General features: G+C 40.6%; 2 protein-coding genes across 30 annotated transcripts in view; both read right to left on the bottom strand.

Annotated features, from left to right (window-relative positions):
• The window catches only part of CLCC1 (chloride channel CLIC like 1), a 35,498-nt gene extending 22,087 nt beyond the window's left edge, over window positions 1-13,411 (bottom strand). For 14 of the 22 annotated variants that reach the window (XR_011536737.1, XR_011536740.1, XR_011536742.1 and 11 more), the window contains exons 1-4: window positions 13,142-13,293; window positions 3,699-3,839; window positions 3,196-3,297; window positions 839-946 (exon numbers count right to left, since the gene is read on the bottom strand). Coding sequence is in view for 16 of the 22 variants with exons in the window: in XM_070607838.1 (XP_070463939.1) it covers window positions 839-946; window positions 3,196-3,297; window positions 3,699-3,827 (339 nt within the window). In the remaining 6 variants the exon portion in view is untranslated. Of the gene's footprint in view, window positions 1-838; window positions 947-3,195; window positions 3,298-3,698; window positions 3,840-6,345; window positions 6,424-13,141 lie in introns of all 22 variants that reach the window. The other 8 variants (XR_011536738.1, XR_011536741.1, XM_070607836.1 and 5 more) reach the window with 1 other exon arrangement.
• Window positions 13,412-16,151: 2,740 nt separating this feature from the next.
• Window positions 16,152-24,139, bottom strand: part of WDR47 (WD repeat domain 47) — a 55,110-nt gene continuing 47,122 nt past the window's right edge. For all 8 annotated transcript variants that reach the window (XM_008523477.2, XM_008523478.2, XM_070607815.1 and 5 more), the window contains 2 exons: window positions 19,495-19,713; window positions 16,152-17,509 (listed from right to left, as the gene is read on the bottom strand). In XM_008523477.2, the coding sequence (XP_008521699.1) occupies window positions 17,367-17,509; window positions 19,495-19,713 (362 nt within the window). In that variant the 3' untranslated portion in view covers window positions 16,152-17,366. The remainder of the gene's footprint in view (window positions 17,510-19,494; window positions 19,714-24,139) is intronic.

Genomic DNA, 24,139 nt, shown 5'->3' with positions numbered 1-24,139 from the left:
GTTCATTCCACCATGATGCTGACATCCTTGATGAATATTTTTTAAAAATCAGGAACCAAATATTCCAAGCATCTCCCTGTTAGGTATTTTCTGGCTCCATCCATTTCCTCATCTATAAAAGAGGTCCTGTTTCACCTCTCACAGAGTTCTAAGACTCGAATCAAAGGGTGCACATATAAGAACATTTACATTTCCAAAATACAGTGGGATTATTAAAGCATTCATCTAACACTCCTTTCCCTTAAGTTTTCTTGATGTTTTGACTCCCAAAATGAAAACTATGGTTCTAAAAAGGGGAATCTTAACATTCATTATGAACAATACGCACACAATACATAATTCGATAAAGCAGCACTTGCCACAGTAAACAGCTAGGGGAACAAACTACTTAAAACGTTTTTCTTTTCCTCAACACATAATGATCTTACATCACCTGAATAAGTAAGTGTGGAAGTGATGGAGAACAGGAAGTAAAGACCAGGACAGAATTTCCTTACCAAGGCAGGAGTTTATTAAGTTTCCAACTATTTAGTAAAGTTTTAATAGCAAATTTAAAACAACCCTCCCAACTCAATTAAGTGATACCGCAGGGCACAAAATTGAAGAAGTAACTCCCCATGAACTATAAGATAAAAAAGGAGTGGTCTGTACTGCCTGCCCGTCTTCCACCAGACCCTGTAAAGCAGGCTGGTACCTTTTGAACAGGTTCTGATAAAAGGGTGAGTCACATGTTCTGTTAAAGTATAATGATGCTTTCCCACTGCTCTACATAATTTGAAATTAATAAATAACGAAAACATCCACTATACTGATAAGTGTGACACCACCAGATACTCACAAGTCCGAGCTTTCTGGTTTCAGTTAAGATCTTATTTAAGTATCTCCTGAAAACAGGATTGCTTTGACTTTCATAGTCTTTCCTCTTTTTCTTTTCACATTCATCAATCTGTAATCACAAAATAAATACAACATTAGTTAGCATCAAAGTTTAACATAAGGGTCAAGTTTCTAGCCTAGTGGCCCCAACAAGATCAAGGTAAAGAGCTGGCTAGTTTTATCAAGCTTGCATTGAAATGTGGAGCTTGCCTGCTTGCTGCAGGTTCTCTTTGCCAAGGGCAAGCAGGCAAAGAATGAGGAACTCCTGTCCAGCACTTCACCCTGACGGCAGTTTTTCTGCTGACTTTCAGCAATTTTAAAGCTGAAAATCAGGAAGCAAGAGGAAGAGCTGTGGATAAGCAGAGCACCTGGAGCAAGCTGCCTCTTCCTAATTCCAAAGTAATGACTTAACAAACAAAGGAATGAAAGGAGGAATGAAAGAAAGAAAAAACAGACGGAGAGACAGAGAAAGAGAAATAGAGACAGGGTGAAGCCAGAAGATGAAATGAAGGACACAGAAAAGAGTTTCTTGAATGTGCATATTACTTTTGGCCTTTCATTAATTTTTCCTGTCAACAAGTGATCATCCCCTCCCATAAGGGATGCTTCAGGAAGGCAGGAACCACGGCTTCTCCAGAGTGTCCTACACATGGCAACCCCTCAGCACATAATTCTTCATTAGAACAGACCTCCTATGCCCTTGGCCCTACAAATGCCGCAGGGTCACTGAGGGAGGGCAGCGAATATTTTACAGACCTTACACCTTGTGATAAGCAACTTTTGTTTTCAAATTGAGTGTGGACCACGAGTTGAGCTGAGCACAGAAATGGGCTTCAGATGATAAAACATGACAGTAACTGAGCAGCACACAGACTCAGGACAGAAGGACACTAGAGAAATCATGTGGCAGTTTCCTCTGGTTTCAGGAAGGTTTAGAAACCTTTTAAAATTTGTAAATTTCTCTTTTTTTTTTATTTTATTTATTTATTTTTATTTTTTTGAGGAAGATTAGCCCTGAGCTAACATCTGCCACCCATCCTCCTCTTTTTTGCTAAGGAAGACTGGCCCTAAGCTAACATCAATGCCCATCTTCCTTTACTTTATATGTGGGATGCCTGCCACAGCATGGCCTGACAAGTGGTGCATAGGTTCGCACCCGGGATCCGAACTGACAAACCCCGGGCCACCAAAGCAGAATGTGTGAACTTAACTGCTGCGCCACCAGGCTGGACTCTGTAAATTTCTCTTTAAAAGAAACCATTTTTTTTAAAACAAGGACTCAAGACTCCATTTTACCAATCATGTTTTTACAATGTTTGAACCAAAGTCACAAACAATGGAAGGAAAAATTTCTATAAAATGGCATTTCTGCCTTTCCACTGAGCAGCCAAACTAGCTCACTACACACAAAACGCAGTCAAACTGAGGCCAATCTTATCCAAGCACGTCTCTGCTAACACTCGGGCGGGACAACACTCACGTTTGATAAGAACCACACATTGTGCTTAGGGTTCTCGACCTGAGACATGGCGGCATCTCAATTACCAAGCTCTCCCTCCCAGTCTCTCAGGCTGGAAACCTCCCTTGTTCTAACTCTTCCTTCTCCTTTTTTCCTCCTCCCTCAGATACCAAAACTTGCCTATTCTACCTTGGAAAAGTTGAATGCTTCCTTTTCTCCTCAACCCCTGTCACTGCCACAATCGGAGCCTTCAGCACTGCTGGACCTCTGCCACCCCCTCTCCATCCCAGGCCCCCTCCAGATGCCACCAGCCCACCCTACCCACACAACCAACAGAGGCTGGTGCCCATGGCATAACAGATATCAAACCCCTTAACAATCATGACTTATTTCCTTTCTCATAAACTCCACTTCAGCCATATAAATAAAAGGATTGAATAAATGAAGGAAGAGCTACCATACACTAAATTATAGTAATCCCTTATATTTGTAAGAGTAACTCTTATGCTTATAAGCTGCTAATAGGCTCATTTCTTCATTTGCTACATCTGTCATGAATCTACTAAGCCCCATCACTGTGACAGGTGACAGAGAATCATGAAAGAATAAATATATTCCTTGTCCCCAGAAATTTTCAGTCTGGTAAAGAAATAATTACAACATAGTGAGATAAATGTTATCACCGGAACATAAAAGTACTATTTAAAAAAACCCAAAGCCAGAGTAACTAAAGAAAAAGTTATACATATATAAATTGCACATCACATAGAAACACAAATTATGTTAGCAAAGACAGGAAAATAGAGAGCAATTTAACATACTATAAGTAGCATAAAATTCAAGAATGAAAAAAATCTAACCTCATGAGTTAAAGAATCAACTTTGCTGTAACATTCTGACAATTCATCAGCATATGACAAGTCGGAACTGATTTCGTTTTTCTCTGATATATCATATTTCACCTAAAGCAAAGGAGAGAGAGATTTTATTTCTTTACAGTTCAGTTGTAAAAACAACCTGCAGCTAACGAAGACTAAAATTTGGCTTCATCATTTTATGACTTTGCTTGTTACACTCTTCAATTGTACTGAACCACCAAAAGAGTAAGAGTCTCAAATGTATATACTAGCTAAGAACTAAAATCAGTTTGCTGCTTGATGGGCTTCACATTTACATTTGAAACAGAAATAACCAGGAGGGGTTGAAATCATCTTAGACTAAGAGAGTCAGAAAGATATTCTGCCTGATTGCTAATCATTGATAGATGACTCTCACAGCTCTGTGTAAAACAATAACAAAAATAGACTATTTCCATCGTAGGACTGATAAGGGCTCACACTCACACATGCGTTTTCTTTAATACCTGAGATTTTCTCATTGTTCCTGAAGTAGCATCATAGTTAAGCATGTCTGTGGGGTCAATCCAGTCATCATCATGAGCATAACCAGTTATCAGCCACAGACACTCACAAAGGAGCAGAGAACACAGCATCCTGCATGAGGGCTAAAAAAATTTTTAATAGATATAATAAAATAATTATTTTTAGAAGAAATTGTTTTGTAATAAAATCTTCCTCCTAGTGCTAAGACAATGTTTTCCTTCTGAATAACAACTGAAATCAAAATACTCAATAAAATGGTATTCACATAGAAATACATACACATAGGCACACATTCTCATTGAGACAAAAAGAAAATAAGTCTTTTTCCATATGATTCAGCAATTTCATTCCTAGGCATATACCCAAGAGAAATGAACATATATGACCACACAAAAACTTGTACACATATGTTTACAGCCACATTATACACAAAAGCCAAAAAGTAGAAACAACCCAAATGTCCATCAAGTGATGAATGAATAAATAAAATGTGATATATCCATACAATGGAATATTAGGTCATAAAAAAGAATGAAGTACTGACACATGTCACAGCATGGATGAACCTTGAAAACATTATGCTATGTGAAACAAGCCAGACACAAAAGACCACATATTATATGATTCCAGTTATATGAAATGTCCAGAATAGGCAGATCTATAGAGACAGAAAGCAGATTAGCAGGTGCTTAGAGCTGGGGATATATAAGGGACAGAGGGGTGCTAGCTAAAGGGTAATGGGTTTCTTTTTGAGGTGATGAAAAATGATCTAAAACTGATAGTGGCGATGGTTGTACAAATCTGTGAATACGCTAAACACTACTGAATTGTACACTTTAAATGGGTGAATTGTAAAGTATGTGAATCATTTCTCAGTAAACTGGTAAAAAAAATAAAACAGGCATTTTAACCAAACCTTCCCATTTTTTTTTAACAAATGCAAAAGAAAAGTGCAAAATTAAGATTCAAATGAGGTGACTGAACTCCCAAACATTCAGAAAAAATAATTTGCTACATCTAAGCCTCTGCATAAACACTCTCAAACCATTTCAACACTTAATACTTCCTCAATTCAACAGCGTCCAATACAGTAGCTACTAGCCACATGTGGCTAGTCAAATTTAAATTAAGTAAAATTAAAAATTCAATTCCTCGTTCAGACTAGCTGCATTTCAAGTGCTCAAAAGCCACAGTGGCTAGCGGCCACCATATTGGACAGTGCAGATACGAAACATTTCCATCACTGCAGAAAGTTCTGTTGGACAGCTTTTCTTATGCCCACTACATATGAGAATCAGGTAAGGGAATTCCAAGATGAGAAAGCCCTGGGCCCTGCCCATAAAGGGCTCCCAGTCTAGCTGTAAGAATACAGGTAACTCCAGGCTAAATTAAACACTCCTCTGTGCTCCCAGTTTGCTCTGCTTATTCTTCCAGCACAACACACAACAAAATTAGCCACTTATTGGTCTGTCTCCTCAGTTAGCACAGTGGCTCTCAATCTTGGCTGTGCATTAGAATCACCTGGGAGCTTCTGGGCATGTCATGCATACCGGGTGGTCCCAGTATGCAGCAACGGTAGAAAACTGCTGCACTCCAATGTGAACCTTCCCAGGGGAGGGTAACATCTCGCTCAAATTGGAATTCACCTTCCCAATGACCTCTCCAAGGGCAACACCGAGCCCACTGGCTGGCACATGAAAGACATTCAGTAAATGTTTGTTAAGCAGCAAATGCAAATGATCAAAGCCATAGCAGGGATTCAAAAGGTTTTAGAGGCTCAAAGGATGAAGAAAGCACATCTGATTGGGAGAAACTGGGAAGATTTCATGGAGGAAAGGGCATAGGAAATGGATTTTGAAGTATGGGTAACAGTCTAAGAGTGTGAGATAAGGGAGGCAGAGGCAGAAGAGCAAAGTGTATGCTTCAGAAACTGTAAACGTGAAGATGGATGCAGTGGGACGTAGAGATGGAGAGGTAGGCTGCAATGACAATGCCAAAGTAAAAAGCTTGTAACTAACTTCATCTGCTAACAATAACTTTCAAGGGTGATGGGAGTTACATTCTGGGAAGATGACACTAGCAGCAAGTGTACAGAATGAGGAAAAGACTGGATTCAGAGAGTCCAACAAGGAGGCTGAAGTAGAAAAAGGATGTTGGTCTGAAAGAGTGGTGGCAATGAGAACAGAAAACACATGTGGCACATTCTGAAATTAATTCTACAGACCTCAGCAACTAACGCACATGGAAGGAAAGGAAAAGAACGATGGTAAGCTAACAAAAGCACTGCTATCATTAATTTAAAAAAAGAAATTCAAGGGGCTGGCCCGCTGACATAGTGATTAAGTTCACGTGCTCTGCTTCAGTGGCCCAGGTTTGGGAGCTCATATCCCAGGCACAGACCTATATACCGCTCAACAAGCCATGATGTGGCAGCAGCCCACGTACAAAATAAAGGAAGACTGGTACAGATGTCAGCTCAGAGAGAATCCTCCTCAAGCAAAGAGAGGATTGGCAATGGATATTAGCTAAGGGCCAATCCTCCTCACCAAAAAAATGAAATTCAGAATGAGAATATGGTTTTGGGAAAAAGTTCAGCAGGCATTTGTTCAACATTTACTAAATACATACCGGATATTAGGCACTGTCTTAAGTAAAAGGAATACCAGGAAACTAGATCAGCCAGGTCTTCTTTAAGAAATTTAGATTCTAGGAGAAGAGGACAATAAATTGGCAAAAAAATAAATATAACTTCAGAGAGTGATAAGTCCTATGAAGAATACAAAGCAAGACAATAGTACGGTTGGATTAGGTGATGTTGGGTATTTTAGGGAAAGCCTCTGAGGAGATGAAGGACGGCCACAAATTCTTCGTCATTTTCCCAGTGAGAGACGTAGTTTATTTCCCGTCCTCCTGAATCTGGGCTGGCTATGTGACTATTTAGCCAAAATACTGTGGCAGAAGTGCTGCTGTGTTGGTTCTGGGCTGGTCTAGCCTATATGAGGATCAGCTGCTTCTACTTTATCACTTTGGAACACTTGCTCCAGAGAAAGCTTTTCTGGAACTCAGCCTCCATGCTGTGAAAAGGCCAAGCCATGTGAAGAGGTCATGTGTAGGGGTACAGTGAGCTCCCAGCTGACAGCCAACATCAACAGCCAGCCATGCGAGTGAGCCATCTTGGTGCTTCCAGTCCAATCCCTTAGTAACTGACTTGGTGACTGAACATCACATGGAATAAAAGAACTACCCAGCTGAGCCCAGTCAAGCCCCATAAGCCCACAGACTCATGAGAGATAAAATGGTTCTTAAAGCCACTAAACTTTGGGGTGGTTTGTTACACAGCAGTAGATAACCACAACATCTAAGCAGAAAAACAAGGGGCCAGCCCCGTGGCCAAGTGGTTAAGTTCGTGTGCTCTGCTGCGGCAGCCCAGGGTTCGGATCCCGGGTGCGGACATGGCACTGCTCATCAAGTCACGTTGAGGTGGCGTCCCACAAGCCACAACTAGAGGGACCCACAACTAGGATATACAACTATGTGCGGGGGAGTTTGGGGAGATAAAGCAGAAAAAAAAAAGAAAGAAAAACAAGAAGCAGCTAACCTTAGGAAGACTTGGGAAAAGAACAGACAGAGAGAGGACATAGCAAGCATAAAGGCTCAGAGTAGGGAATACGTTTGAAGCATTCAAAGAACAGCAAGATGGCGAACAGCTGGGTCTTATGAATGAGTTGGCAGTTGGGGATAGGACACAGTAATGAGTGTGGTTTTTACTCTAAGTGTAACAGGAAGCCACTAGAGGGTTTTAAGTAGGGAAATGACAGAATGTGGGTAACATTATAAAATAAATCACTGTGGCTGCTTTGTGGAGACTGGAATGGAAGAATCAAAGCAAGAGACTAGCTGGGAGGATCTGCAGCAGTCTAGCTGAAAGACGAAGGCGGCGTGAACTAAGAGAGACGCAAAGGTGGTGATAAATGATCTGATTTTAAAAATGGAGGTGGACACTATTACAGGCAGCAAAGACCAGCTAATAAGTCACCAAGCACATTTCTTCTTCTTCTTTCTGGACACATGGTCACTACACATCCCAGCCCCTCTTCTGGTTAAGTCAGGCCATGTGATAATTAAGTTCTGGCCAATGCAACAGGCGTGGAAGTGATATGCACCACAACCAGGTCTGGCCCATGAAACCCTCCCACACTCGATCCTCCACCAGCTCTCCCTCCCCACCAGGGAACAGGGAGGACACTGAGCCCTAGAGGAGGGCAGCCAAACTACAGAAGGAGCCTGGGTCCCTAAATGACCACATGAAGGTCACCCACTACGTGGGAACATGTTTGCTTTTCACGTGAACAAAAATAAATTTCTTGTATGGTAAGTCCTGAGATTAGGGGATTTGTTTTTTATACCACCTTGTGCTATCCTAACCAAAACAGAAATACACTGCAGAAATTGCTGGTAAATTGGATGTAAGAAGTAAGGACAAGCGAAGATTCAGGATGACTTCTAGGTTTGTGACCTGGGCAACGGGAAGAATGCGGAAGACTGAGGGTACTCAGGTGGACAGAGAGGAAGTTCCGACAGATCAAGATTTTTTTTTGGATATGGTAAATTTCAGATATCTACTGATGACCAAGTGGAGATGACGAACACACAGCACAGAGCTAAGTAGAGAAGTGGAGCTACAGAAATACATTTGAGAGCCATCAGGATGTACATGGGGTTTAAAGCCATGGACTGAATAAGACCACCAAAAGATCTATTATGGAGACAAAAGACTGAGTCCTGGGGCATGCCAACATTTGGAGGTCAGAAAGAAGAGGGGCAGCTGGTAAGGGACACTGCCAACAAGTGCTAGTGAGGCAGGAGGAAAACCAGGAGAGGCTGGTATTTCAGAAGTCTGTGAAGAAAGGAGGGAACAGATAACTAGGTCAAATACTGCTGAAAGGGTAGGTGATCAGAGGGCAGCAAAGTGACCAGTGGATTTGGGATGGCAGCTTTAACAGAGCGGCAGGGACAAGAGCCTGACAGCAATAAATGAAGAATTCAGGTAGAGGTTTTGGGTCAAGATGACTCAGTAACTCCATGCTCCAAAGCACTCCCTTGATTCCTACTTCTGACCAAGTCAGAGTAACAGGGACCAGATTTACCCTCCTGCCTGAACAACCGAAAACTCTACACAAAATATATTAAATGGTTTTCAACACAATGGACAACAAAGAATAGTTGTCCTTGAAAGATAGGAGACAAACAAGGACAGCTCTTCCATTGCCCCAGTTTACCGCCATAAGAGTTTCCAGGCCATGGGCACTGGGCGGGGGCGGGGGGCATGGGGGATGATGACACGACTCAGGCAGAGTCCAGAAGGCCCCCTGAGGAGATGGAGCTGAGAGTCTGGGGAGACCAAGGCAACTGGAGTTGACAGGATAAAGTACCAATGTAGGAGAAAGCTGCATAGAGAGGGAGCTCCAGAGATCTGCAGAGGGTCCCTGCAATATAATAAAGGATCTGGTCTCTGTCCCCACTTCCTTCAAAAACCCTTGGAATTTCCTGAGTGCTAGGAATGTCTTTGTTCTGTTAATGAGCTGACTTCCAGTGGGCCCCTAGACAGCTTCAGGATGGGGAAATGGTCATTAGAAAGACCCAGTACACGATTAGAGGGTTGGAACTTTCAGCCATCCAACCTTTGGGGATTAGAGGCAGGTTGGAGATTGAGTTCAATCATGTGGCCAATGAGTTCATCAGTGTCCTGTAACTCTGATTCACCTAGGTTCAGAGGAGCTTCCTGGCTGAACACACTGATGTGCTGGGAGGGCAGAAGCCTGGATTCCACGAGGAGAGGATACAGATGCCCTGCATCTTTCCCCACGGACTTTGCCTTATGCATCTCTTCATTTGGCTGATCCTGATCTATATTCCTTGTAATAAAACTGTAAGTACAGTTCTTTCAGTGAGTCATTCTAGAAAATTATCCAACTTGATGGGGTAATGGGAACCCCTAAATCTATAGCTAGTTGGTTAGAAGTGCAGGTGGCCCCCAAGATATGTGTCTAATGTGGGTCTATCCTGTAAAGGACTTTGCCCCAACTTGTTGGGCATGCACTAACTCTGGGTATTTAGTGTCAGAAATGAACTGAACTGTAGGACATCCTGTTTGTGTCAGTGAACTGGAATGAGAACAACCCCCCTTGAGTATCAGCAAGGCACTGCTCAGTACACACATATGAGGAAAGTACCTACAGCCTCAGGAAGAACCACTGAAAGACTTCAATACAAAAATAGAGTAAAAATTAGTAAATTAGAAAACAAACATGTAATAGAGAAGATAACAAAGCCAAAAGCTGGTTCTTTGAAAACAACCGACGCAACTGATAAACCCATAGTAAGATTAATGAAGAAAAAGGCCACAAAAACTTATTATCAAGAATGAAACAGGATAAACTCATTCATGATTAAAATTAAACCCTTAGCAAACCAGGAATAAAAGAAAACTTTTTTTGTCAGATAGAGTATCTACTAGAGCAAGCACTATACTTGGTGGTAAATACTGAAACCTTTTCCTGCGAGATCAAGAATGAGACAAGGAGAAGGCGCTGGAGGGTTACTGGACACTGGCCACGTTCTATTTCTTAACCTGGACAGTAGTAGAAAGGGTGTTCGCTTCTCAATAATTTGCTAAGGTGAACATTTATATTTTACACACTTTTCTGTATGTGTGCTATACGCCACATTTTACAAAAGGCTTTTCAAAATGGGGAAGAGTAATTAAGATCATTGTTATGGTCCGAATTGTATCCCCCCAAATTCATATGTTGAAGTCCTGACTCCCAGTTCCTCAAAATGGAGACTGTATTTGGAGATAAGAGGCAACTGAGTTCAAATGAGGTCATTAGCAAGGGCCCTAATCCAGTATGCCTCATGTCCTGATATGAGAAATTTGGACACAGATGGGTCAGAGAGAAGATGATGTGAAGACACGGGAAGAAATGGCCATCTACAAACCAAGGAGAGAGGCCTTAAAAGAAACCAACCCTGCCAACACCTTGACCTTGGACTTCCAGCCTTTGGAATTGTGAGAAAATAAATTTCTGTTGTTTAAGCCACCCGGTCTGTGGTGCTTCGTTATGGCAGCTCTAGCAAAATTATACAGATTTCTTCTGACGTAAAAAGATGAAGAAAGTCTACAACCCATAGATTCCCGATATGTTAAAGAAGTTTAATTTCAGTGAGGAAAGGTGTGAATAAAAGAAACAACAATGAGCACAGGAACGGATCAAATATATTGATAAATTTGATACAAACAAAAAAATCCCGACTTTTTGTGTTTAAAAATGTAAAACTAAAATACTAAATAACAATAACGATGGGAAAGGCATCCTAAGATCCCCGTCACACTCTGGAGATACTCAGAAACACTGGGTAAGTATATACTTTATGGGGGGAGGAAGAGTTAAGCTGAGAAATTAAGCCTCCGGAAGAACCAAATACAAGAGAAGCGAGTGAAGACGATTCAGAGCAATAGAAGGCAAGGTAAAAATGCAATGCGTAGAAACCAAAAGGGTATTAATTTGAAGGAGGTGTTAGTCAACTATATTAAATACTTAGAGAAGCTGAGGAAAATAACGTCTGAAAAAAGACCACTGGATTGGTTAATTAGTTGGTCATCCATGAAATGACTTTCACAGAATGACAGAAGAAGCCTAGTTCTAAGCATTTAAAAACCAAACAGGTGACAAAGGGAGTGACTGAACTGAGCAGAGGCTCCAAGAAGATGGGAGTGTAGGAAATCAAAGCTACAGGAAAGCCTTTTCATAGGTAATGAGGTTTTACACTACGTCATAAATAGAGATGAATGAGGAGGGACGGAAATAAAGGTTCGAAAGCAAAAAGAAGAGAAGCTGACAAGAGTTCACATTATTATATGATATCAAGAGGCTGCTGAAACAGTCTGCTAGAAAGCCAGGAGTGTCACTGCGTCGGGGGAGGATGGGATGGGGGAGAATGGAGATTTGGAAAAGCAGCACCACAGGGGGCATCATACAAAGGGAGACGAACCAAAAGCCTGTCAAGCAGCTGAGTTTTGACTATGACCCCTACAAAGCCATGCTATTGGCAACTATGTTACTTTCTCCAATCAGGATCAGCAGATCCAGAGCTTTATCCAGGGCTAGAAATTAGCAGTGCAGAAACAGGGGAGACCAGGAGGGGAGGGAGAATAGTGGAATCAGCTGGAAATCCAAGCCCTCTGGCCAAATCCCCGGGGCCACTGACTTAAGGCGGGAACTCCTTGAGAAATCTTCTTACTGATCTCACACTTCCTCCAAATAAACTGCATCTAAACTTGCTGGGGATCTTGTTAAAAAACAGACTGATTAAGTCTGAGGTGGGCCTGAGATTCTGCATTTCTAACAAGTGATGGCCCACAGACCACACTCTGAGTAGCAAAGTGTTAAGGAAAAGTAACCATCCTGTACCGGTTTAGTTCAATGGTGGCACCTGTCATTCAACTACTTGTCCGAAATCGTCTCTCTCCCCCAGTTCCTACTATATTTATCATTTTTTAATCTGCTTCAGGCTATCAACATTATAATGTATAGCATTAGATTACTATGTGCCAAACACTGTTGCAAGCATTCATTCATTTAATCCTCACGAAAACTCCTGGAAGTAGCAATACTGTTATCTTTATTTTATAGATTAGGAAAACAAGTAACTTGCGCAGGCCCCTCAGCTGGTAAGTGGTGGAAACCGGATCAGCTCCAACTAAACCGCTTCTCCAGTGCAAGGTGCTTACAGGCCTGAGGGGCTAGAGGGGCTAGACTAATCTGGAAGCAGAGTCAAGCTCTGTATCGACCTAGAAGCAGCACGGCATAAAAGTCGGGGGGCTGCAGTTTAGTTCGCGTGCGTGTGTGTAGTTTCTGGAGCTGTGCCTCTGAATCTCGAGAATATGCATTTCTAACAAGTTCTCGGACAAGGATGATGAAGCTAGTCTGGGGACCACACTTTCATAACCACTGTCATAGAGAGAAAATCTGAACTGTTTTTCACTACCCACTGATAAATATGCATCTATAACTTTTTTTACACTCAAATCAGACTTGGAAACTTAAAAGACTACCACCAAATCTGAGCTATTCTGCTAACGATATTACTTCAAATCGTGCTTAACAGTTTTCAGCGATAACCAAAGACAACAAAATTCACCGTTGGCTCGGGTCTCGCTCAGCACTTGCTTGCCTCTTTCCCTAGGCCGCTCTTTGAACCGTGTAACGCAACGGCTACAACCGCGCAACGCCAGAGATAAGGCAGCCAACCGGCCCGGGCGATCCACGGGCCGGGCGCCCACCCAACCTGCTAGCGCAGCGCTCCCAAGTCCTCCGCAGGCCCCGCCGGGCCGAACCCGCACCCCGACGCCGCACAAACCCACCCTTCCGCGCGGACGCACGTCCCTCGTCGCCCCCTGCCTCTTCAGGAAAACCGACACCTTTCCCGCGCCGGCTGGAGACGCCCAGACGCCCCCGGCCCGAGCCGGAAGGGCGCCACCGGAAGTGCGTCACTGGAAGGGCGCCGTCCTCCTGCGCGTTCTCCTCGATTCGCTGGGCCGGCCTGGGCGGCGGCTGATTGACCCACGGTGGGGGCCGGCGTCTGTGGGCTTGTTTTAGGCCCTCGTCTGCGGGACTCTGTGCAATTGAAATCTGATGGGAAAGCCGAATACATAGAGTGGATAGAAAACGTAGTTTCTTAATATTAACTTGTTTTATTAGTTCGAATGTGTGACGTTTGCAGTCAAAGCCGGAAATCTATTTTGAGCATAATTTCTCAATGAGGGGTGATGGATGACAACCATAGACTTGGATGGGCACGCAAGAGAAGAGGAGGAGTTTGCACTCTATGGAGTAGTTGTAAATACAGCTGGCCCTCCCCTTAGGATAGTTTGACTTAGCATTTTTCGACTTTAAGAGCTACACGAATTCAGTAGAAACCGTACTTGGAATTTTGATCTTTCCCCACTAGAGGTAAGCAGTACGATAGGCTCTCCTGATGCTGGGCAGGCAGGGAGCCGCAGCTCCCGCTCAACCAGCTGGTCACGAGGGTTACCAACCAGTACGCTTAGAACAATTCTCTATTTCACTTTCAGTACAGTATTCAGTAAATTACACGAGATATTCAACACTTTATTATAAATAGGCTTTGTGTTAGATGATTTTGTCAGACTGTAGGCTAATGTGTGTGTTCTGAGCACGTTTAAGGTAGGCTAGGCTAAGCTATGATGTTCGGTAGCTTAGTTGTATTAAATACATTTTCGGCTTGATATTTTCAACTTAGGATGGGTTTATTGGGATGTAACCCCATCATGAGTGGAGGAAGATCTGTAGTCAGTTTTGTTTTGTTCTTGTCTTTAACTGCTGGCCTTGCAATCTCAGGAATCTCCAAAGAAGAAATGAGTTTTACATAATAGGAGGAAATGAGAGGTGTGCACAAAGTTATTTGCAACAAATTAAAAAGTGTTAAAAATTTTAAAGTGTGTACACCTGTGCATGTTGCTTACTACAATTTTTTAAAATTAAAATACACACGACAAAATTTATCATCTTAACTAGTTTTAAGTGGATAGTTCAGTGTTATTAAGTACATCCACATTGTTGTGCAATCATCACCACCATCTCCGTAACTCTTTTCATCCTGTAAAACTGAAACTCCATACCCATTAAACAACTTAACATTGCCCCCCGCCCCCAGCCCCTGAAAATCACTGTTCTCTGTGTCTCTCTGAATTTGACTACTTTAGGTCAAAGTAAGTGGAACCATATAGTATTTGTCTTTTTGTGACTGGCTTATTTCACTTGGCATAATGTCCACAAGGACATCCAGGTTGTATAGCATGTTTCAGAATTTCCTTCCTTTTAAAGGCTGAATAATATTCCACTGTATGCATATACCACAGTTTCTCTCTTCATCTGTCGATGGTCTCTTGGGTTGCTTCCACATTTTGGCTATTGTGAGTAACACTGCTATGAACATAGATGTACAAATATTTCTTTAAAACCCTGCTTTCAATTCTTTTGGGTATATACTCAGATTGCTGGATCGTAGGGTAATACTATTTTTAACTTTTTGAGGAACCACCATACTGTTTTCCACAGTGGCTGCACCATTTCACATTACCACCAACAGTGCACAAGAGTTCCAATTTCTCCACTTCTTGTCAACACTTGTTATATTGTTTTTTTGATAGCAGCCATCCTAACGGGTGTGAAGTGATACCTCATTGGGTTTTGATTTGCATTTACCTAATAATTAATGATGAGCATGTTTTTGTGTGCTTATTGGCCATTTGTCTATCTTTACTGGAGAAATGTCTATTCAAATCCTATTTCTAAATCAGGTTGATTTTTTTGGTTGTTGAGTTGGAGGAGTTCTTTATATATTCTGGATATTAAACTTGTATCATATATATGATTTGCAAATATTTTCTCCCATTTCGTGGGTTGCCTTTTCACTCTGTTGATTGTGTCCTTTGGCTTGTTACAATTTTTAAAACTAGTTAAATATTTAAAAAATAAAATTTGAATCAGACCTGAAGCTTCCGCCGGGGAGAAGTTAAGAACCTTTGCACCACTGTCTCATCTCTACTTTCCTTCCCCTCACCCCCAACTGAGGAGGGTTCAGAGAAGGTAGGTACTTCAGTCCTTATTTTCTCTTTCTCTTGAACCTCCAATAATCTATTCACCTCCAAGCAGAAGACAGTATAGGAGGCACAGGAAAAAGGACATATATAACCAGATATTTATTAAAATAAGACAATTTCTAGTGCATATTATCTAATGTGCTGCAAAATGAATTCCATACCGCATATCTAGGAGGATCTTGAAGTTTTCTCCCTGACAGTGATGAAGGTGGAATACATAATTTTATGAAAATTTTTTACCATGAAGTTGAGCTGGTCTATATCAAGAAATTTTCCTAGTTTTAAACTTAATACTAATGACCTGCTATAATATCTAAAATGCATGAAATTAAGAATAAAAGTAAACTAAAGAAGAAACTATGGCCTATTTTTAGCAGAATTCCCGTCTGCATGCCTGAGATATAGGAAGACTATGTACCTATTGAATACCCACAAGCTAATTAGATTTCATTTTTTTCTAAAGCATTCAATTTAATATATTTGTAGTCTAAGTTAGAATTTATACATTTTGCTGAGCTTCGATTAATCAATTTCGCAATATATTCAGGAAAGTTCTCTAGATCTTCAATAAAAGAGAGAGAAGACATGCAAAAGTTATGCAGTTAAAAAGTAAGCTAGTGGAAGAGCTGTAGAAAGAAATGTAAGAAACTGATTGTGGAGTTCATCCGTTGGACAACACTACCTCCAAGTAAACTGGAAAAAATAACACTCTAAAATGAAAGCCACAGACACGGAGAAATGGGGATAGTTTCAGGTGTCAAGAGGTCTTTATTGAAATAATAGCACAGTTACACTTCTAATACCCTTTCCACTTGTATACAATAGATTAAAAATGCTTGCTACATACAGTGCACAGACAGTTCAATAATTAGAACCAACTCAACTGCATTTGAAATAAATAAAATAGCCTATTTAATATAATTTAAAGTAAAATTACTGTACAATATGAAAATAAAGATACATAAATGTTAGAATCTACAATGCCATAGAAATAAAATCATTATTCTGCATTACACAAAACAGTGCAAGAAAAAAATCCAAATAAGCTTCTGGAGTGCAAAGTTTAAATTTTCCATTTTAAATTATCATGCGGACATAGCATTTCAAGCCATGCTATAGTCTATGGCAAAGTTTTTAATTTTTAAAAGGAAAAATGCTAGCCAGTAAGTTTACTGTACCATCGGGTGTGGCACCACGTAACGCTGCTGCCTGCTTCTACAGTACAGTTTAGAAGGGAGGTATCTTGTTGCATTCAAAAAATTGAAATTAACAAGTTTCTGAAGCAAACACATTTACCTTTTAAGCCTGAAACAAAATAGTGTGATTAAATAGTAATTATATCCCTGGGTTTAAGAAAAAAAAAAGGCCTATACCACATAATGAACTAGGAAGCAGTTTTCCATCCATCTTTAAATTCCATAATGACCCTTAGTGAAAACAACCATATAACTTTTGAGAGAGATGTAAAATTCTGACCTCTAGCTGACAAATGATACAATATCATTGGATTGTGAGAAAAGCAAAAGTAATTTCTGAACACCTATGTTTAATCTGTGTAGAATTGGTTGCATTACATGTAATAATATGCTTAAAGTATAGTTCCATTTCAATGTGTATATAAAACTGTTATTTGGGCAAAGACCAAGGAATGCATTTAATACTAAACTGTAAACACATCATCCACCTTGACTTGGAGTGCACACTGACAACAAGAGCTCTTCGCAGACTTTGGCAACAAGACTACATATAGCAGGTCACGGCAGCACGAGCTCACAATGGAAGACTGAAAGCACTGCAGAATAACACCACCCAACACCTCCTAGCAAAGGGATCTACGGTAAGAAGGGGCCTCCTCGTGCTAAGCCACTTTCCCAGTCAGTCTGTGTTCTTCAAATCTAATTTTCACAACTCAGTAGTCTTAAGCCTCTGTGCTTGCACTGCATAGACTGACGTCAGGTGTACTCTATCCATTGTAAGTCCAGAGGGTTACAGTTCTGTCTGCTGAGGACGACAGGAAGGAAAGGTCCTGGGTATGCCATCTGCACTGAATCACTTTGTCCTTATGCTCCCCCACCACCATGATAGGAAGCTGCTTAGTGAGGTCTCCTAAATTGAAAAAGAAAAGAGACATTGATTTACAATACAAATTAAGTACATGCATAGATTTCACTGACTTCCTGTTACTTTAAGACATTACAATATAAAAAAATCCTAAACTTCATTAATATACTAAAGGTTTACACAAGGTTAAATTAATGAATACCTAATTATGTTAGCGGAATTTGGTAACATATGCACAGCAACATGTGACACAGCTGCCCCTCTCTCCTTGAAACTCTCTCAACTTGATTTCTCCCTGACTTCGATGCCACTGCCTCTCCAACTCCTTTGCTGGTTTCTCTTCTCTTCCTGACTTAAAGTTTGGTGAATCCCAGGAGTCAACCCTCAGATTTCTTGTTCCCTTTATACCTCACTTGCTACAAAATTTCATCTAGTACCATGATACCATGGCCATTTATATACTTATAATTCACACATATTTCATCTCCAACCTTGACTTCTCACCTGACCTCCAGACTAGTATCCAAATAGTTATTCAACTTCTCACTTGATTGCCTGACAGTCATCTTAAATTTAACTTGTTCAAAACCAAACTCTTGATTTTCTTGCCCAAACCAGTTCCTCCTCCTACCTGTCTTCCTCATCTCAATAGCACCAACTGGTTACTCATTCCAAAAACCTAGGAATCAGCATTGATTCCTTTTTCCTCCTCACTCCCAAATTTAATCCAAACAAATTAAAATATATCCGGAAAAATTCAGTCACTTCTTACCACCTCCACCTCTACCACCCTGGTCCAAGCCACCATAATCTCTCACCTGAACTATTCCAGTAACTTCCTTACTGATATTTATACTTATAGTCCATTCTCCCTATAGAACTCAAAATCATCCTTTAAAAGTAATTTAGGGGGCCGGCCCAGTGGCACAGCAGTTAAGTGTGCACGTTCCACTTCAGTGGCCCTGGGGTTCACTGGTTCAGATCCCAGGTGCAGACATGGCACCGCTTGGCAAGCCATGCTGTGGTAGGCGTCCCACATAGAAAGTAGAGGAAGATGGACACGGATGTTAGCTCAGGGCCAGCCTTCCTCAGCAAAAAGAGGAAGGCAGCGGATGTTAGCTCAGGACTAATCTTCCTCAAGGAAAAAAAAAACAACTAAAACTGAGTTAGATCATATCACTCCCTGTTTTAAATCGTCCAAAGGATTCCATTATGCTTTTAAAAATGCCTATGAACCCCTGCCTCTGATGTATTCTCCTGTCTCTCTCTCCCCTGATTCATGAAGTTCCGCCACACTGGCTTCTTGCAGTGTCATGAACGTGCAACATTTGTTCCTGCCTCAGCACCTTTACACGTGCACTGGTCTTCTCCTAGGGTCCTGGCATGGCTTGTTTCTTCTCGTCATTCAGGTCTCCACGCAATGGCACTTCCCTGGAGAGACCTCTCTATCCAATCTAAAATAGCCTTCCCTACCCACCCTAGTTACTCTTTCCTACACCTTGCTAATTTTTAATAATAGCACTTGCCAATACCTAAAATTACATTTTTATTGCCTTACTTTTTATTGACCTCTAAAACATAAGCTCCATCAAAGAGGAAGGTACCTGTCTTATTCATCTCTCTGTGTGTCCCTAGTTGGTACACAATAAATATTTGCTTAATAAATCTTTAAAAATAAAACTAGATACAAAGACATAATTACACAGATTATAAACTAAGTTTTTTAAGGTATTAGCAAATAGCAGTACATAAATGTGTATTTTTAACATCTACCATCATTGAACTCAGAATGATTCAGTGTAATAAATGTTGACTCTCTTAAATATTTTTAAAATTATTTAATAAAAATGACTATTCACTCAATTTATGTAATAATTTGCTACAACTCATCTCAATACAGTAACAGTAATTTGCTCAGTATATAAAACTAAAATTTGAAAATGGTGTATAGTTGATCACACTAACAAAAAGAAAGACCCCAAAGAGAACAGGAGAGACTGAAAACAAGGAAAGAGGTCAATCTCAATCACCTTGTAGGTCTGTCACCTTTATTTTCATATCATAGGATCCTGTTAACAAATAGTGAGCTCCAGGAGAGAATCGAACAGAGCGAACATCACTGGAATGAGGGTGATAACTTTGCACCATTCTTCCTCCTCTTATGTCATACAACATGCAGCTGGAATCTTCTTGTCCTGTGGCTAAGAGACGGCCACTGGGATCTACAGCTACAGATGCCACTGCACTGCCTGTAGCAGGAGGAATGGAAGTTTCAATATGGAAAAAATCAATATAGCTTAACTGCAACAGCTAATTATGTTCACTGAACCATACACTAAAAATTTAATGTAGCTTATCAATACTGCTCAGTTATGGAAAAATCCAAATTAACAGTCAACCAATAAACACTTGTGTCCTTTTTCGGGGTAAGATATGAGGCAAGATTCTGTGAGAAATGAAAAGGTTCATTTTTTTGTCATTTGAGAGAACCCCTGGGACAGCACTACCTATAATGCAATAGATGAGATGAGCCACTTTTCCTAATTCACTTTTTCACTGCTGGGTAAGTGTCCAGAAATACTCCCACACCCAGCTTAGAGTCTAGTTGGTGGACCAAGAAATTAAATAACAAATATGTTTTAGGACACAGTATAGGAAATGTCTCAAAGCAACATGTGATTTACTGTCAATAGGAACTGAACAGAAAATAAGCTCTGAGTCCACAGGCTGGAGCCCTAACTCTAGACTATGCATTCTCAGTGGGAGGAATAACATCCACAAGGGGATGCAAAATGTTTCTCAGGGAACAAAAAAATCTGAAACATTAACAATGATTTGTAGTCCTCCAGAGCTCAATCCTATCCAAAAAAATCTTAGTCCTTGGTATTTAATTTCTCTTGTTAGGAAAAAAATTAGTTTTTCTCCGTTGTGGGGGCAATAACGAAAACAAGGCTAAAGAACACTGCTGCAGACCAAAGTGGCCTGGGAAGACTTCACAGAAAAAAGGGACATAAGTTAGATCTTGAAGAACAGCAATCAATATAAATAAGAGATAGAATGTGTGTATGTTTGTATTTATTATACACATATGCAATTAAAAATCATCTTTGCTTGAAATTTTGATAGAGAAAAGAAGAGGGCTATTATGATCAGGAAGAATTACATGAGAAAATTTAGAAGAAAAGTATAAAAATGTTTAGCTTAGTTTGGCTGGAGTTACTTGGTTTAACAAGTTAACATAAAAGGCAGCTTGTAGGGGCTGGCCCCGTGGCTGAGTGGTTAAGTTTGCGAGCTCTGCTGCAGGCGGCCCAGTGTTTCGTTAGTTCGAATCCTGGGCGCGGACATGGCACTGCTCATCAAACCACGCTGAGGCAGCGTCCCACATGCTACAACTAGAAGGACCCACAACGAAGAATATACAACTATGTACTGGGGGGCTTTGTTGAGAAAAAGGAAAAAAATAAAATCTTTAAAAAAAAAAAAAGGCAGCTTGTAGCTGCAACATAAAAGGCAGGTTAGGCCAGACCATCAAGCATCTTGAAGGCTAAACTGCAGTTTGAGCTTCTTCCTATTTACGGTGAAATATCACTACAGATTTCTAGACATGAGAATTACATGATCCAAGCAGTACTTTTGGAAGCTTAATCTATGTAAAAATGTGTGTATCAAATTAAAATGGACAGATTATAGAAAACAGAAGGCCACTGAAGACAAGATAGAATAATAGAATAATGAGAGAATAAGGGCCTGAATGAGGACAGATAGACATTCTAGGAAAAAAACTGCATAAAGAATCAACAGTCTTGGCAACTGCCTAGATGGGCGCAAAAAAAAGGAGTGAAAAATGAGTCGAGATTAAAACTTTATGGTGCCAAGAGAAATCCAGGTTCATTAATTCAACAAAGTTATTAGATAACTACTCCTTTGGGCCAATACTACAGCAGGTGCTAAATCTACTCTGGGAAATAAAACAGATATGATTGCTGCCTTTATGAAACTTACAATCTATTGGAGACCAGCAATAAACAAGTAATCAAATATATTATTTTAAATAGTGTTAAGAGCTATGAAGGAAATAAATGGAGTTGAGTGATAGAAAATAATGGCGAGGTCCCAACTGGGGCAATCAAAGAAGGCCTCTCTGGCAAGGTGCTACCGAAGCTAAGACCTAAAGATGAGAAGGACCCGACCATGAAAAGGAAGAGCATTTCAGGTCAAGGAAATAACACGTGAATTCACTGGAGGTGGGAAGAGTTTGGCGCATTCCAGGAACTGAAGGAAAGAAGCAAGTGATCTGAGATGAGACTAAATGGGTAAACAATGCTAGATCAAGCAGGGTCTCATAGGCCATGGTAAAGAGTCTGCACTTGAACCCAAGAGCAATGAGAAGTCACTGAGGTGTTGCAAGCAAGGTATCATATGCCCTGGCTGCTGTGTGAACCACAGACTGGAAGAGGCACAAGAGGAAGTGCAGAGGAGAGTGAGGAAGCTATTGCAGTGGTTGAGAGATGGTGGTGGTTCATCCTAGAGTGGCGGCAATAAAGATGCAAAGTAGTAAATGGATTTCAGATAGATTTTGGAGGCTAACGCAACAGGATTTGTTTATAGATTGATACTGGAGGAAAGGGGAGAGAGAGAAGGATCCAGGGAGACTCCACAGTTTCTGGCATGAACAATGGGTGGGTGGTACCACTTAGGTGAGGAGGCCTGGGGCAGTTTAGTTTAAGGGGAGAGGTCATGATTCAATAGTTTGGTTTAAGCCATGTTAAGTTTGAAGTGTTCTGTGAGATATCCGAAAGGAGACATCAAGAAGATGGGTTAGAAATGCGAGCCCGGCACACAGAAGAGGTTTGGGCTAGAGATAAAAATTTAAGGTCTGTCAGCACAGGAGTTATACTTAAAGCCATGGGAATAGATGTACACATCTAGAGAAAGAGAGGAGACAAAAGTCCTGAGCTCTAGGGAATGCCTAAATTTAGAGATTGAGCAAAGGAGGAAGAGCCAGCAAAGAGGTAGTTCTCCAAGAGGTAAAAGAGGAGGAGAAAACCCAAAAGAAAAGAGGAAGAGGTCAAGTGTTGCATGCCGCTGAGAGGTGCAGTAAAATGAGAATTCAAAAGTGATCTGACAACATGAAGATTGCTGGTGATCTTAAAAAAGGCAGTTCTTGTTCGAGTGGTTGCAGCAGGAGACAGACTGGAGTAAGTTGTAGACTGAGGATGGGAAAACGGGAAACAGCATATATAGGCAAGACCTTTGAGACAGCTGGGTAAGAAAGGGAGCAAAAATTTAGAGTGAGAGCTAGAAGGAGAATACGGAGGTCAACAGGGGAACTTTTAGGCATTGCCAATTCTACAAAATTTTTGTTATATATGGTAGAGAAGGAGAGATCCAGTAGAGAAGGAGATGTTAATATTGCAAGAGAAAGAAGATAAAAAAATGAAGACCCTGAAAAGGAGAGAAAAGGGATTGAAAATAATTTAGACAAGTAGGGGGGAGTTTGGAGATAAATTAGTGATAAGCGTATAGAAACTAAGCAAACAAACAAACAAACAAAAAAATACAATTTTTAACACCAAGGAAAACAAAAAGACATGGAAGAAAAGAAAAAAAAAGATAGGAATAGCAGCTACATGGTTAAAATAAAGTAAACAATGAATACTGATCTTACCAAAATTGATAAAACTACATTGAAAGGATGGGAGACATGGAGTATGTAAGTGGATGAGGGATGGTAGGAGTCAGAAAGGGACATGAAAAGTTAAATCTTCGTTTTCTATGGTGGGAAGAAAATAAATCCTAAAACTATGGTTACAGGAATGTTATTTAGAAATATGGAAATAAACACAAAAATAAAACTGCTACAAAAGTTAAAAATGGTTGGTTGCTTCTGAGAAATGGGAAGTGAGGCAGGGGCTGGAGGGCAGGGGTGAATCCCAGGGCAATGCTGTTTTTCTTAATAATAAGCCTTATTGAACTATTTAGTTCTTTTAACTGTTATACATTAACTTTGATAATAATGCCAACTAAACTTTAACAAATCAATGATCACATATTCAGATATAAAAATATAATTATACATGTGTGTGTGTGTTCCAGACTCAAATTTACTGTAACAAATCAAATCTGGTTTAAATCAAAGTAGAGAAAAGGGTCCATTAAAGTCAAGAGAATAAATAAAGCATCAAAAAAAACCCACCAAAAATTAAGTATATAAGGCAGGCCTTTTCACTTGGAATAGTGCCACAGAATTGCTATTAAAAACTACAAAGGCAGGGGGCTGGCCCTGTGGCCGAATGGTTAAATTCACGCACTCCGCTGCAGGCGGCCCAATGTTTCATTGGTTCGAATCTTGGGTGCGGACATGGCACCGCTCATCGAGCCACTCTGAGGCGGCGTCCCACATGCCACAACTAGAAGGACCCACAAGGAAGAATATACAACTATGTACTGGGGGGCTTTGGGGAGAAAAAGGAAAAAAATAAAATCTTAGAAAAAAAAAAACTACAAAGGCAGAAAAAAGACTCTAAAGTAAAATAAACACAATGGCAGAATATTGTGTCACTCTTAGATTTAGTGTTTTAAAAGGTGAGACAATGCAAAGAGCAGTAGCCTCCGTTTACATGCAACAAACCAAGATATATTGTTAAGTCGAAAAAGCAAGGCTAGGGCTGGCCT

The sequence above is a fragment of the Equus przewalskii genome, unplaced genomic scaffold (assembly GCF_037783145.1).
Source record: "Equus przewalskii isolate Varuska unplaced genomic scaffold, EquPr2 ChrUn-13, whole genome shotgun sequence".
NCBI lineage: Eukaryota > Metazoa > Chordata > Mammalia > Perissodactyla > Equidae > Equus > Equus przewalskii.
This window is presented reverse-complemented; position numbering and strand designations above follow the sequence as displayed.